This window comes from Melanostigma gelatinosum (genome assembly GCF_949748355.1).
Source record: "Melanostigma gelatinosum genome assembly, chromosome: 8".
NCBI classification, from domain to species: Eukaryota; Metazoa; Chordata; class Actinopteri; order Perciformes; family Zoarcidae; genus Melanostigma; species Melanostigma gelatinosum.
Genome location: NC_136641.1, coordinates 6304696 through 6320482, shown reverse-complemented (window position 1 = coordinate 6320482; position 15787 = coordinate 6304696). Strand labels below are relative to the sequence as shown.

The 15787-nt window shown below is 45.6% G+C and overlaps 1 protein-coding gene across 1 annotated transcript; it reads left to right on the top strand.

Annotated features, from left to right (window-relative positions):
* Positions 1-1419: 1419 nt before the first annotated feature.
* On the top strand, positions 1420-15531 carry LOC306780625 (protein-glutamine gamma-glutamyltransferase 5-like; the record flags this gene model as incomplete). Its single annotated transcript, XM_079273060.1, has 12 exons — positions 1420-1429; positions 1637-1831; positions 3208-3444; positions 3956-4071; positions 4175-4303; positions 4473-4650; positions 5624-5759; positions 5996-6090; positions 6342-6557; positions 8333-8581; positions 8787-8947; positions 15388-15531. 12 exons carry the CDS (start codon positions 1420-1422, stop codon positions 15529-15531), a joined length of 1866 nt encoding a protein of 621 aa, XP_079129186.1.
* Between the last annotated feature and the right edge of the window lie 256 nt (positions 15532-15787).

Below are 15787 nucleotides of genomic sequence, written 5' to 3'. Positions count from 1 at the left end.
TTCTGCCTTTGATTACCAGGAAGGGAGTTCCACAGCTTAGGGGCCCGGACAGCAAAGGCCCGGTCACCTTTCGTGACCAGTCGTGAATTTGGAACCGTTAGCAAGGAGTGGGAAGTCACATTTACCTACATCTTTTCAGGATTCATTTGTGGCAACATTGGTTTAAAAAGCTGTTTTAACCAGCTAAAAATAGTTTTCTGTTCAACTAGTAATACCATCAGTATTGCATATTTTTTATATATATATATATATATATATATATATTAGAGTCCACCTGTCCAGCTTTGGACTACCTGTGCAGAAGATACCACAAGAATGTGGAGACTGTGGATCGCCACAAGTAAAGAGTGAGTGTTTATCAGAGTGTAGGTGGATCCTAGTTGTTACTTGCCACATATTTCCAGAGAAATGTGTGACTAGCATGTTTCCTGATAAACAGGTGTGGCCCAATTATGCCAACTGTGGCACCACAGATTATTTGAAAAGGGCTCACTGTTAAAGATTTTTTTTTTTAAATTGTCATACAATGGTGGATGGCCACAAGAAGAATGAAAAAAAAAAAAAAGGGTGTGTGATGCTTAACAGTGGGAAGGTGAAGCCTTGTCATACCTTCAGTCGCTGACAACTCCTGCTGTCAGACCATGGATTTCACTCAGCAGACGAAACATATCTGGGGTGAGTTCACTCTGCAAATCATGCTTTACTTTAAGAGAAAGCCGTGTTGAACGCTTTTCAGTTTCCTTAAAATTTAATGAAGTTTCGTTTGATGTATTGATGCAATTTTTTACAAGATATATAAATGTATCATTTCAGTTTTCTGACTTTGCAAGGCTCAAATGAATCACATGCAAATATTATATCTACGTAAATCGATATCTTTCTGATAGGATATTCTAAACAAGAATCAGTTTTTACTACTTTGTTGAAACAAGTGGTTGACTTCACAAGTATTTTAGTCACTGAGGTGCTAAAACAATCACAAAGGCAGGCTGTAAAGTGTGAGTGTAAATCATTTGGCTGCAGAGCAGAGTATGTGACAGAGTGGGAGGATGGTCTATAGGTATGTGACAGAGTGGGAGGATGGTCTATAGGTATGTGACAGAGTGGGAGGATGGTCTATAGGTATGTGACAGAGTGGGAGGATGGTCTATAGGTATGTGACAGAGTGGGAGGATGGTCTATAGGTATGTGACAGAGTGGGAGGATGTCTATAGGTATGTGACAGAGTGGGAGGATGGTCTATAGGTATGTGACGGAGTGGGAGGATGTCTATAGGTATGTGACAGAGTGGGAGGATGGTCTATAGGTATGTGACAGAGTGGGAGGATGGTCTATAGGTATGTGACAGAGTGGGAGGATGGTCTATAGGTATGTGACAGAGTGGGAGGATGGTCTATAGGTATGTGACAGAGTGGGAGGATGTCTATAGGTATGTGACAGAGTGGGAGGATGGTCTATAGGTATGTGACAGAGTGGGAGGATGGTCTATAGGTATGTGACAGAGTGGGAGGATGGTCTATAGGTATGTGACGGAGAGAACGTGCACTATTTGAATGTATCCTGTGAGTGAAAACTGTTTTTCCTCTTAAGATACATTTTGTATTTGTAACAAGTCATCTCTTTCCCCCCCCCCCAGGCACTGGCAATATCCAGTGCCAACTGAAGTTTGTCAACTTCGAACCACATGAGAACCACAATGCCCATGAGACAGAGGGGCTCAGCAAAAAGCACCTGGTGGTGCGGCGAGGGAAACCTTTCAAAGTCACTCTGCTGTTTAGCACCCAGACGTGGAATCCTTACAGGGAGAGCCTGGTCCTGGAGGTTTGGCTAGGTATCACAGATAGGATCGTGTTCGCATTGAAAGCAAGGCCGTGCCATTTTTGTATAAAGAAAATAACACAGTTCTTCTTTTACAAAAGAAAAGTTCGATTCATAAGCATTGAAAAGCACCCTTGCGCAATCCAATACAGTCAGGGGTGTTGCTGTCTGGCATGACCAGTAACTTAGTGGCAAATCTTGCCTGAGGTAAGCAAACTGAACATAGGTGTGTCTTACCTGTCTAACTGGTCCTGAATCTGACCCCCAGCACTCGGGTTTGCGCGGACTGAATTCCAGTTAGTACAGCTAACTAACTGAAGGACCATCTCCGAGCAGCTGCCCACTCTCCTCTTGGCGAAGTAGTCTCAGAGCAGCCGGGTGGATGAAACGAAAATAGGACAGGTTGTCTCGTTTCTGCCACTTTTGACTCAATCCAATAAGCAAACAATCAAACTAATGCGGATCCTGGATGGATAAGCTGAGGTTACCTACTCAAGACAGTATTTTGCTGGAGTAGCACGCTGTTAGCGGAGCTGGAGAGAGGCAAGGTGCATGAGAGCGTGCATAACTTCCTTTGGATTTTCCCTGAATAAAACAGCCACAGGCTGTTATAGAAAACCGAGAAAGTCGGGGAAGGTAGCATTATTTTAAGTTACAATCCGTTCACACTTGGCAATACCAGGCGATAAATACATTCAAATGATTATACGTTGTACATTTGAAGTAAAACTATGCAACTTCTGCTCAACATGTGACCACAATTGATGAATATGTGTGATAGCCGTAAATGCTACGACACAGTGAAGCAGTAGCAGTTAGAGTAAAGTCATTAAGTCGACTGTCTGTTGTGCTGCTTTTGCTAACATTAGCCACCATAAGCTTCTGGTCATACCCCAGGAGCCCACATGCCCACAGGAGCACCTGGCTTTGAGGCAAATTTGACATAGTGGCAGGTGAAATTACTACTTCCCGGGTCGGTCATGTGATGCCATGGGGCCCAAAAATACTTTTTTCCCCATAGATTTTACGTAAATCAACTTCCCAGTATCAGCACTTAAATAGCCCTTATTTAAAACATTAGTCCAAAACGTTTTACAATGCACTAATAGCCGAATCCAGAGTTAATTTCCCTCCTCCGTTCATATGAACGAGGCTAGGCCGAGGGCTGGGCGGCGGGGTTAAAGGCACGCTAGTGTGCTTGCTCTGTGGATGAGGAAGGTTGCCAGAGGCGACAAGAATTTTCGTCTGAATTCTATAATCTGGATGTCGAACTTGTTCTGCTTCATGCGTCACTGAGCCACTTTCATTGGGAAATTATGTTATTTCTTCATTCAAAAGTGACATTGTCTAACTTTAAGTGAACCGCAAGTGTATCTTTTCCCCACACAGGGACACGGTCAGAGAGGATCCCAGTCCAGTTCTCTGAAGAGCGATGCAACCCCTACAGCTGGTCAGCCAATATCTACCCAGGCGACGTGCATCCTCAGTCGGTCATGGTCCACATCTGCTCCCCTGTTCAGTCCTCAGTGGCTCTGTATCGCCTTGTGCTGCACATAGAGACCAGGCAGAGCAGAAGGAGCTATAGGCTTGGAGAATTTGTGCTGCTCTGCAACCCTTGGCTGAAAGGTGGGGTCCATGTGTTAATACCATAGACTGTATGTAAGAAGTGGACGTGTATATATGGAAGTAACTATATTTGGACTGCGGAGGAGCGATGTAGAGATGCTGCATACGGCCCTGGAAGCAGTAACGACTTGTCAATCACAAGGTAGCCCCGGCCGAAAGCATAGCCTGCTTTATGGTCTATTTTAGCCTAAATGGAACCGTAATTCACTAAATGAGCATCATGCTGTATTGAAGAAGACTTGAAAGTATAGATTGAGACCATAAACTCATGTTTACAATGTTTACTGAGAGAATAAATCAAGAGAGAAGTAGAGTCATTTTCTCATAGACTTCCACACAATCAGACTTCTTTTTGCAAGCAGAAGAGTCGCCCCCTGGTGGCCAGTCAAGAGAATGCAACTTTAAGACACTTCTGCATCGGCTTCACCTTTCAGAACCGGAGGGATGCCGCCTGATTTTTGCTGTTGCCTTTTTACAAAAGTTAATGCACGCCCCTGCTATTGCCTTTCAGATGATCCGGTTTACATTCCACTGGATGCCCAAAGACAAGAGTATATCAAGAGCGATTATGGGGTGTTGTACATGGGCACCCATCAAAACAACAGCAGGCCCTGGTCGTTTGGTCAGGTATGCGACGCTTGGCTGTCGCGAATGGATCATGTATAATCGCAGCATTTTTTTTTGCAGGTAAGCTGACAGCACAGCTACATTTCTGTTTCCATGTGTGTAGTATGAGCCTGGGGTCCTAGAGGCGTGTCTGACGCTCCTGGAGGTCAGCCCACAGCACTTCAGGGATGAAAACAAAGACTACATTCGCCGGGCAGACCCCGTCTACCTCAGCAGAGTGATATGCGCTATGGTGAGGGACAACACTTGCTGTATGTGCGATAAATATGTGCACATGCATAACCTCTCGTGCCAAATTCTTTACCAATATTATCAACGACATGACTGGAATGCGTTGAAGAGCAATTTCCCCTTCGGTGTCACAGTGAGGAGAGAGTGATGTGTCTCCCCCCCTGTCCAAGGTGAACTCTGAAGATGACCTGGGTAGTTTGATGGGGCGGTGGCACGGCAGCTACAAAGATGGGGTCAATCCCACAGAGTGGAGCGGCAGCGCCGACATCCTGCACCGCTGGGTCTCGTCCAACTGCAGTCCCGTGCGCTATGGACAGTGCTGGGTCTTTGCATATGTCCTCTGCACAGGTACTTTGAAAAATGAATACACAAGAGTGTATCCATGCAAAACTCATGGGTGACATTTAAGTGTTACTGAGCTGTCTCCAATGCCGAGCAGTTGCCCTACACCTTATTGACGTTGAATTGCAATTACCTGCTGTTCTGTGAACTGGTTGTCTCCTCCTCCTGTGATTAAACATTTCGCTGAGCAGCTGGCCCGCTGCCTCGTTGGCGGTTCTCACTCCTTCTCCAGAGGCTGACCATTAAATTAGAAGCAAAATATAACGACAGCAATTGCCCCAAAATCTCCCTGGTGGTCTTGGGGGGGTCTTTTCCAATATATCTTTGGGATCCTGAGGGTCTTTGTCCAAGTGGACCGCCCACGCTGACGCGTCATTGCAGCAGAACGATTCTGTTTCTGTTGGCATCAGAGTGCAATTGGAGCAAAGGCTCAACCAGTCGGTGTTTGTTCTCGGCTGCTCTCAGAGTATGGGAGCTCCTCGAGCGGCCTCTCTCCGGCTGCGAATCTGAGTCAGCTAAAACACTGTAAAGATGACACTGTAAAAAAACAAAACTTGTCCATAACATTCTCTGCAAAAATGACGATCAGATGTTTGTACAGTGTGTATCACATCCCGGAACGATGAGTTAAACTACCAAGGACCACAGTGACTATTTCATTCCCCACCTCCCTGTGTGATGTTAATCCTGTCCAAATTGAATCTCGCTTGCTATGCAGTATTTGCCTGATTATGTTTGCTATGTCTTTTGTTTGATACACATCTTGCCAGCTCAATTTATACTCTGCGTGAATGTTAATAAATCATATATTGTCTTTCATTAAAGGGACGGACGGTTGACTTAGATTCTGTAGGAACAAATATATTCTCAAACTCACGTCAAACACGTGTGTGTTACTAGATCTTGATGTGAACAGTTTTCATACAAAATCCTGGTCCATCTAGTGATGAAGACTGAACCTTGTTTTTTTTACTTACAGTGATGAGAGTGTTGGGGATTCCCTCCAGGGTGGTGACAGTTTTCAATGCAGCCCATGACGGCAATGGCGACCTGACAATTCATGAATATTACTCGACCACAGGGGAAAAGCTCAACAAGTCGAAGGACAGCGTTTGGTTGGTGTCTCTTGCTCCCAAACCACAAACACACATTGGTCTTTCACTTGTTAGTCATCAGGATGATTTGAAAATTTCCATTGAAACTGAATTTTTCAAACTGAAGTATTTAAAAAAAAAAAAAACCATCCCCTTAGTGCGTTTGCCTGTGATCATGTTATCTCCCTGTGCATTTGTGTGTGTGTGTGTGTGTGTGTGTGTGTGTGTGTGTGTGTAAATGTTTGTCCTCATCGCAGGAACTTCCATGTGTGGGTGGAGTGCTGGATGAGGAGGGGGGACCTCGGTGACGGCTGGCAGGTGGTGGACCCGATCCCCCAGGAGAAGAGTGCAGGTGGGTCGCTGCCCCTTTGGGGGGGGGGGGTTCAGAGGTTGTCATTTGGATAGTTGTTTACCTCGTCAGACGTACACGATCAGAACTGAACATGACATGAATAAATTGCGTCACTCGAGGAGAAAGCACTCCTGTCACATTCACTTCGTTCTTGAGCAAATGTCACAGAGCGTGGAAAACAATGTGAATGGTTTGTGAATGGTAACTAATTAGTATGTAACAAGAAACACAACACACCTTCTCCGCCGCAGGGAAATACTGGTGTGGCCCTTGCCCGGTGGGCGCCGTCCAGCAGCACTGCTTCGGCGCCCCCTATGACACGTCGTTCGTCTATGCCTCTGTTGACGCCGACGTTGTAAAGGTGATCAGGGAGATGGACACGGAAAGCGTGGGACAGCTGATTTGCACCAAGAGCATCGGCTCCGACGCACCAGAGAATCTGACCGGGACTTACAAGAGAAAGAAAGGTAAGACCAGAAGCAGCATGGTGTGTATTTGTGTAATGAGTCAGCATGACGCTCGTAGAGACAGTAGAAGGAGGGTGTTTTCAGTCTTTGTTCTCCACATCTGTGATAACGTTCTTCTTCTCCCATTTCAGCAAAGCAACCAGCAATCACTTCGTGGGCGCCAATGTATGGTGTCGAGAAGAGTTGAGCTCACGAGAGCTGCCTCGAAAACATGCATACACGATCAGGGGAAGGTCAGGATATAAAAAGCATAAAGCATATACTCAGAAATCAATAGTTAAAGTGTAATCGAAAGATAAAGTGTATGATCATTATATAACAAAATGTTTAATCAATATGTAACGAATGTCTAATGCATAGAGTGATTTAACAAATGTAAACCTGATAATAATAATAAGTGTATCTGAGTATAGTGCAGTCTGAGTGTAGAAAGTACGGAGAAAGAGGAAGTAAGCAGGGTGGTTGCTTCAAGGGATGGGGAAATAATGATGGTTGAGAAGAAAAGACACAAAGCACAAGATTTGAAGACGGAGGTTTCCTCTCCCCACTGCTCGATTCTTAACATCTGGACAACGGAGAAGACGCAGCAGCCCTAGAAAGACTTTGTACTGAGTTTTGAGGACTGTTGAACGGACTTCGCTGCGAGAGCAGGAGGACTGAGGGTCTGGCGGACCTTCGCTCCTAACAACTCCAAAATAACCTTTTCATCGCACCATTGAACATCCACCTCCAACCGAGCCTTCTCGGCATCTAAAACTAATGAGTGTAATCGAAGAAGAAAATTAACGTAACGAATCAAGTGTAGTGACATTTTATGTGAGCTGTAGCTTTAACCCTTGCAAACTAACTAAAATATAACCTGCAATAAATATCTAATCTGCATTTAAAGTAAATTTCTCAAGTGCATTCATTTGCTCAAGTAGTAAAAAGTTCCTCGTGGCAGTAAAAAGTTAAAGCCATTGTATGTCTAACAACTGAGTTCTGAAAGGTTATCCTAGAGACCGAATCCACTTAACAATCCCTTACGGTTTTAGAAAGAAGTAATCCTAGCCGTTAAAACCTAACCTGGCATTTACCAAGAGCACGGATCCATAAGAGGGAAGCTGCCATAACCGACGCGACTGGTGGGAGCGCCCGGGGCCAGGACTGGTCTCTCGGCCGAGCGCGCTCAGACCGGAGGAAGCAGGGTAGACGTCGGAAGTAAGGGCAGTTAGAGGAGCCAGGCGAGTTCCCTCGCAAGAACACCAGCTCGACAATCTTTTAATAGAGAGCTGAGTCAGTAAGTAGCCCCGTATCGGGCCAGAAGTATCCCAGGATCTAACAATGGTGAGTAGTTGTGATAAAGCATCTTCGCCCTCCTCCTTTTTTTTCATGACAAAATCCCTCTCACTCATACAACACCAGAGCTTTTGTCCTGTTCAATGAAAATATACGGTGAGCTTTCACTCTACTCACACTGTTACAAAGGCCACAGGGCGCATGTGCTGCAGGTGTTTGCCACCGACATAAGCCGTGTTTTCCATTCACATATTTTCACCGCCCGTGTATTACATGAGAAAAGTTGTGTGGAAATGGCAAAATTCAACAAAACATCCTCAAGTGTGCAAAATAAGTTCTTACGCTCCATTGAGGTGTTTTTTTTGCCTCTGTGGAAAAACAGTCAATGTGCTAAAATGGGCTATGGAGATTATGGAGCCCTTGCCGAGCTGCTAAAAATGTATTTGCTATTAAGCCACAACATGCTTATGTTTAGTTTATGCTTCCCTTTTCCGCAGGCTCTACAGGAACAACACCCATCTGTTCATCTCCAGGAGGAATGCCACCCGGTTTGGAGGTGTCCCTAAGCATAGATGGGGTGCCATCAGTGGGTGAGAGCATCTCCATGTGTGTGACGGTCACCAACCAGTCGAGCAGCCCGAGGCTCCTGAAGGAGCACCTCAACGCTCAGTTAAAGGAGTTCAACAGCAACCCAGAGCAGAGCTTCTGGAAATCACACAAAGAAGTGCGCATACAGCCGGGCGAAGGTGAGGCGACGCGTACGGCCTCTGGCACCGTATTTGCTGTGATTCAATTTCCAATGCACGTTGACTTCACAATCATATTGCTGTTTGATCGACAAAACCTCGACCACATTGTCTAAATGAACACAGGGGGATTCTTTGCAGCTATCATTCCTCTCATGTTCATTCCCCCCCCCCCCCCCCTCCACATCCGGTACGTTCTCTGCAGTTCTGACGCTCCACCACAGCATCCCTCCCTCCGAGTACGAGTCGGTCCTGGCTGGCGACGACATTGTGAACGTGGCGGTGGTGATCAACGACGTGAGGACGGAAGAAAGATTCCTGGCCACGCAGGAGTTCAGCATGAGCTCGCCACAGATAACCATAGAGGTACGGCAGCAGCCAGCCTCCCTACCCTCCAGCCCCCAAATAAATGATGCACCGTCGTCTTTTCTGTCTTCTTTATCGGTATCTTCCGTCTCCTCTCAGTTGTGCTCGATAAGATAAAGTTATTTAAAACGACAGGCAGAAATTCATGTCGGAGAAGTATTCGGGCATCAATCACCCCTTTGCTTTGTGGTTTGCTTTTCACACTCACTAAATCGTATCACGATGTTTATATTACATCATATAAGATGCACAGAATTTGCGAAATATGTCAGTATTTAATCAATTTGTGACTACATCCGTTTTCAAAATATATAAATGGAAATATACATGGCCATAAGCTTTTTTTCATCCTCTTTCACAGATCACCGGTTTATCTCCACCACTCCTCTTCCGGGGACAAATTCCTCTGGTCTTTGCTCCAGCGAGTTTGTGAGTGTATGCGTGCATCTGGGGAAGTGACGAGTTGCTGACGCTGTGCTGCTGTTTTCCCTCCAATTTGCCTGTCACCTGATCCAGCTCACTTGTGCATAGTGTCTGTTTCACCCTCTTTTTTCTAGTTTTAATTGATCTACTAATAGTACGATGTCAGCCAACACGTACTAGAAGTTTTTTAGAACTTTTTTATAACTAGAACTGTTTTTGCATTGATCTGCTATGGCTTCACTCACCCCTCCATCCGACTGTGTCAGCTGCGCCCGCCTGGTGGATAAAATCACAGAGTTGGAGGGAAGAATATCCACGCTCTACAGGATCCAGTATGCCGAGAGCCTCATGGACACCATCATTTTCGGTCCATCACAGACTGACACAGCCAGCGACCGCGTGCATGAGTCCATCGCTTCCAGTCCTGCTGCCGCGGCACCTCCTCCGGTCGCAGCTCCTGAGGCCTCCTGGCTACGGCTCGGAGCTAAGCCCAAAGCCCTGGTCAGCTCTACTCCATCACATCACGAGCCCTGGTCCCTGGTCTGTGCTCGCGGCAGCCGGAGAGGGAGACGCTCATCTCCTACACCCCATGGCTTCGATGTCCAGCTGAAGAATGGATTTGACGCCCTTGCCCTGCGTGAGTTCCCTCCTCTGACTACGGACTCCCAGCTTCCTACATCATCCCAGCTGCCGCCTCGGGGGACCCACAGCCCCGGGTCCACCGACATCCCTTCGCCAGGGATCCCTGAGCCCTCCTCTCGCCCCAGGACACGCCGCTCCATACCGTGCTTTACACCAGCACCGCGGCGAGCTTCGGTCGCCCGTTCTCTCAGTCCTTGCTTGTCTGCTCCGCCACCACTGGTTGAATCCTCGCCTCCATCCACGCGTATTACACGCGCAGTGTTGCCGCCTCGTCCCCTCTTCGCCCCGACGACGCTGATAGTCGGGGACTCAATCATCAGGAACACCCGTTTCTTCAACGCGGAGACACACTGTTTCCCCGGAGCAACGGCTCCAGACATCCTGCTGACACTGCCTGGCCTGATGCGCGCCCTCCCGTCTTCCATTCGGCGAATTATCGTTCATGTGGGAATCAACGATACAGCCCTCCACCAGTCCGAGTTGACCAAGATGGATTTTACAAATCTTTTAAGCTTTTTAAACAGCTGTGGACTGTCTGTTTTTATCAGTGGTCCAAGTCCAACACTCGGCCGTGGATCACAGCGGTTCAGCAGAGTCCTCAGCCTCCACACCTGGCTCCAGGCCGCCTGCAGGACCAACAACGTGAGCTTCATTGACAATTTTAATCTGTTTTGGGGCCGCTCTTCCGCTTTTAAGAAGGATGGTATTCATTTTAACAAGCTGGGTAGCCGCCTGCTAGCGGCTAATTTACAGTATGCTGTTCACTCCCATTCACATGATTGACTGTTTACACCTGGATCCCCTGTCCGCTGTCACTCTTCCTCTACGATAATTCATCAGCCGCATTCATCCCCTACAAGCAACACCAGCTCCCCCTGGCGGCATGGAGGGTCTCCTACTACTCTCTCCCCAGCCTCTACCGTAACTTCCACTCCACGACCCATGAGCATTCCCGTGAGAATCACAGACTCGCGCTCACGCCCTAGTTATGGTCGGTTTCGAGGTGCTGCACGAGTGATCCGTCCTATTGCACATACCCCCAAAGCTTCCTGTGCTGATGACGACACAGTGTCTTCCCCCATCAAAATGTGTCTGATTAATGCACGCTCTATAACAAACAAGGCTCACATTTTAAATGACTTGTTCACAAGTCATAATTTGGCTTTTTTATTTCTGACCGAGACCTGGCAACAGAATATGGAATGCATCCATTTCAATGAACTCTGCCCTGTGGACTGTTCTTATGTTGGGACACCGCGTCTGACAGGCCGCGGTGGAGGCCTCGCCGTGGTCTGGAAGAATCAGTTTTCCTGCCACTTGGGGAGCACAGAATCCTATGCTACTTTTGAACTACAGCTGACTAAAGTGGGCCGGCAAAAGCCGTTTTACTGTTTTTTAATTTACCGACCTCCAGGTCCTGCAGGTCAGTTTTTATCAGAATTCACAGACTTTCTGACCTCTATTATCAAGCTAGACAAAGTGCTTCTGGTTGGTGATTTTAATCTGCATATCAATGATACCACAGACTGTATAGCTACTGAGTTTCTCAATATTACTGAATCTTTTAATTTCACGCAACATGTTTCTGGCACCACTCACAGGGGTGGTCACACCTTGGACCTTGTGTTTTCTCTGGGTCTTGATATTGATAATACCCGTTGTGAGGACCTATTGATCAGTGACCATAAATGTTTTTTCTTTGATCTTTCTGTCAATGCTGACCCCTTGTGTCTGAAACAAACATTCCACTCACGCATTATTACTCAGAGTACAGCTGATCAGTTCTCGATGCACTTCTGCTGTGACTTTTACACAAATCTCAATGATGTTGAACACTTGATACAGTCATTTAATGAACATTGCACCACTTTGCTGGATAAAGTGGCACCTCTTAAGGAAAGGACCAGGGCTGCCTATAACACTACTCCGTGGATGACAGAAGCTGTGTGCAGCGTGAGACAGAAGTGTCGCAGGGCAGAGCGGCTCTGGAAAGCTACTGGGCTAGAAGTGCATCGTTTATATCTCAAAGACCTAAGAGTTTCTTTTAATACCACAGTAAAGGAAGCTAGAACTGCTTATTTTGCCAACCTAATCTCTTCTTCAAAGAAAAATCCCAAGATTCTGTTTGACACAATTAGAGGAATTGTTTCACCACCTGTCTCCACTGTACCATGCTATTCTGTTGACGATTGCAACAAATTCCTGATCTATTTTAATGATAAGGTAACAGGTATTAGGTCTGGCATTCGGCCTGGGATCTGTTCGGCTACTTGTAGCTCCTCGCAATCTCCTGCTGTTATGGGCTCTTTCCAGCCTATCAGCCTTCAAGACCTGATGGACTTAATTAACAAAACAAAGCCATCATCTTGCCCTCTGGATATAATTCCATCCTCTCTATTTAAGAACGTTCTGTTAACTATTGGCCCTGCAGTAACATCTATTGTCAATTCCTCATTGTCTACAGGAATTGTCCCTTCCTATTTCAAACATGCCACTATCCAGCCCATATTAAAGAAACCTAACTTAGATCCAGCTTTGCCCATGAACTACAGGCCCATATCAAAACTGCCTTTCCTGTCCAAACTTTTAGAGAAAGTGGTGGCCAAACAACTTACTGCTGCACTGGAGAGGCACAACATGTACGACAAGTTCCAGTCTGGGTTTCGTAAGCAACACTCTACTGAAACCGCTCTCCTGAGGGTTTCAAATGACATTCTCATGTGTGCTGATGCAGGTGACTGCTCTGTGTTAGTTATTCTGGACCTAAGTTCTGCATTTGACACTGTAGACCATGACATCCTGATTAAGAGGCTACGTGATTGGGTGGGCATAACTGGCATAGCGTTAGACTGGTTTACATCTTACCTCAGTGACAGAAGTTTCAATGTCTCTGTGGGTGCTTTTGTGTCTGTTACCTCTCCACTGTCTTGTGGTGTACCGCAGGGCTCGGTTCTGGGGCCTCTGTTATTTTCCCTTTATCTGTTACCTTTGGGACCGATCATAAAAAGCTATAATGTGTCCTATCACTTATATGCAGACGACATCCAACTTCATCTGTCATTCAAACCCAGCGAGGCATTCACATTAACTAGGCTCCTGGACTGTGTCAATGCCATCAGAGACTGGACGGCAGAAAACTGCCTGCAACTCAACGACTCTAAGACGGAGGTCCTAGTTATTGCTCCAGAGGAGTTTGTCCCCATGATCAGGCAGATTATTAGTCCTCTCTCCTCTGCTTCCCATTGCAACCTGCGCAATCTTGGGATTTTCTTTGATCGCTCCATGTCATTTGACCCTCATGTTAAGCAGCTGTCCAGGTCATGTTTCTTCCATCTAAGAAATATCAGTAAACTGAGATCTGTATTATCAACGCCTGAATTAGAAATGATCATACACACATTTATCTCCTCTCGCATTGACTACTGCAACTCACTTTTCACATCACTCAGTGTATCTGCTCTTAACCGTCTGCAGGTCATCCAAAATGCTGCCGTCAGATTACTCACCAGGACAAACCGACGGTCTCACATCACCCCCGTACTCCGATCTCTCCACTGGCTTCCTGTAGCATCTCGGATACACTTCAAAATTCTCACCATCACTTACAGAGCACTTCACGGTCAGGCTCCGGCTTATGTAGCTGATCTACTTCGCCCCTATTCACCCGCCCGCACTCTCAGGTCAAACGCTCTAGGTCTTCTGTCAGTCCCACGCACACGATTTAAGACCCGTGGTGACCGAGCCTTTGAGGCAGTGGCCCCGAGGCTCTGGAATGCTCTGCCTGCAACTCTACGCCTCGCAGATACTGTGGATACTTTTAAAAGCCAGCTAAAAACCCACCTGTTTAGGCTGGCGTTTGTGTAAAAGTAAACCCATGTCCTAGACCTGCTCTTAACATTTGTTTTACATTTTTATTTTATTTTAATTTTATTCTTATTCTTTAACATTTTTTATTCACTCTGTGTATGTAATTTATTGACCCTAGGGTCACATTGTGTTTTTTATGCTTTTAAATGTCTGCTCTGTTAAGCACTTTGTGATAGTACTGTCTGTGAAATGCGCTATATAAATAAAATTCATTCATTCATTCATTCATAAGATGAATTGCATTATATTCATAAGCAGTATGAAACATAATAGCAGTTTTTTCAACTAAATTTATGACATCATAATCTCAGCATATTCAATTCAGTTTTTTATCTCGTGAATTCAATTAATTTGTACTTAAAATGGTGCTAATAAGCGGCCTCAGATATTCTCCTTTTGAGCACAATATTTAAATTCTACTTTAGTTGCATGATGAGCGAAAACGGTCATGTGTTGCCGAGGTAATAACACGTCTGGATCAAACTCAGCTGACTTGTGGTCAGTGTTATTGTTTTGTACTTATTGTTTTGTACTTCCATCACGAGTAATTGGCAATCAGCATCTCATGAGAGTTTCCTAGGTTGTGCGGCTTAAAATTGAAGTCAATTTACCTGAACACTCACAGATGTTATCAACACAACGTATCATAGAAATGTGTTAGGATCAGTTGTTCATGTTTGCGTTCTAAATATGGAGACCAGTGGTGTTCAAAACACCACTGGTCTCCATTAAAGTCGAGTCATTTCCTGGTTAGCAGATCTTTTAACTGTCATCAGTGTGCTGGGCACCCCGTCCTACTGCATTGGTGTGGTACTGGTGTAAGGATAAAAGGCATGGAGGATAAATATACTCCTATTCTTAATTTGGATCCCCATTAAGCTTCCACTACGTATTTCCCAAGTGTTCCTTTGGTCCAAACTAAATGTTTAAATAACAAAAACATCACTTGAAATCTTTCTAATCCTGTTTTTGTTTGAGGGACTTTTTGAAAGAAATCTGCTTTTGATCTGTCTGATGTTGATGTGGAGCAAATTCCAGGCCGAAGAAGTTCTGTAGATGACAGCTCTCATCATACCATTTGGAAATAATCACAAAATGACAAATGCCAGTTTGCATGAAAATCAGACGACCACATTTTAATCTAGCCTGTATATGAAACCATGGTAATCCATTCATATCGTGCACACATCTGCATGGAATGTAAACCATGAAAAACATCTCTTGCTTTTGATGAAGTCTGATTGGGGTTTTTTTAGCAGCACTTGACAAAACAACAGTGTTTTCTCTCCGCCGAATGCTTTCTCGTCCTGTGGAAAAAGAAAAACAAGAACTTCACACGAGGACAACGAAATATAGTCTGCGCGGATTTAAAACCATCTTGCATACCTTACATACGTTTTAATTTGTATTCTAATGACCGGCACAATGGGGACCAAAGAGTAGGCGTTGAGCACCAGAGCTCTTTGTCATGTGACCAGTAGTTGTCTGTAACTGTGGCCTCTCCACAGATTGAAGGAGGGGACAGCATCCAGATGAATGAGGAGCACACAGCCCAGGTGTCCTTCATCAACACTTTTACCAAAGCTCTGGATGGCGCCGTGCTGACTGTAGAGGGATCGGGGCTGTTACAGGGCAAACACAAAGCCAGGTAGGTCTGCTTCAAGTTGGACCCTCAAAAAGACAACAATACATCGTCTTTCTCAAGTGATACTGTTGCCGGCATGGCTCTGTGGGACGAAACAATACAGAAAACAAATTGTGGACTGGTCACATTCCAGTGATGTTGCACACATCTTGTCTGTGCCGCCGATGAAAAAGATTGCGGCATTCCCAGACTGTGAATGGCGCCTGGGAATGCTGTTAGGTATGTTTCCACTGCAACGTTGTTGCAACCAAGTGGTCGTGCAG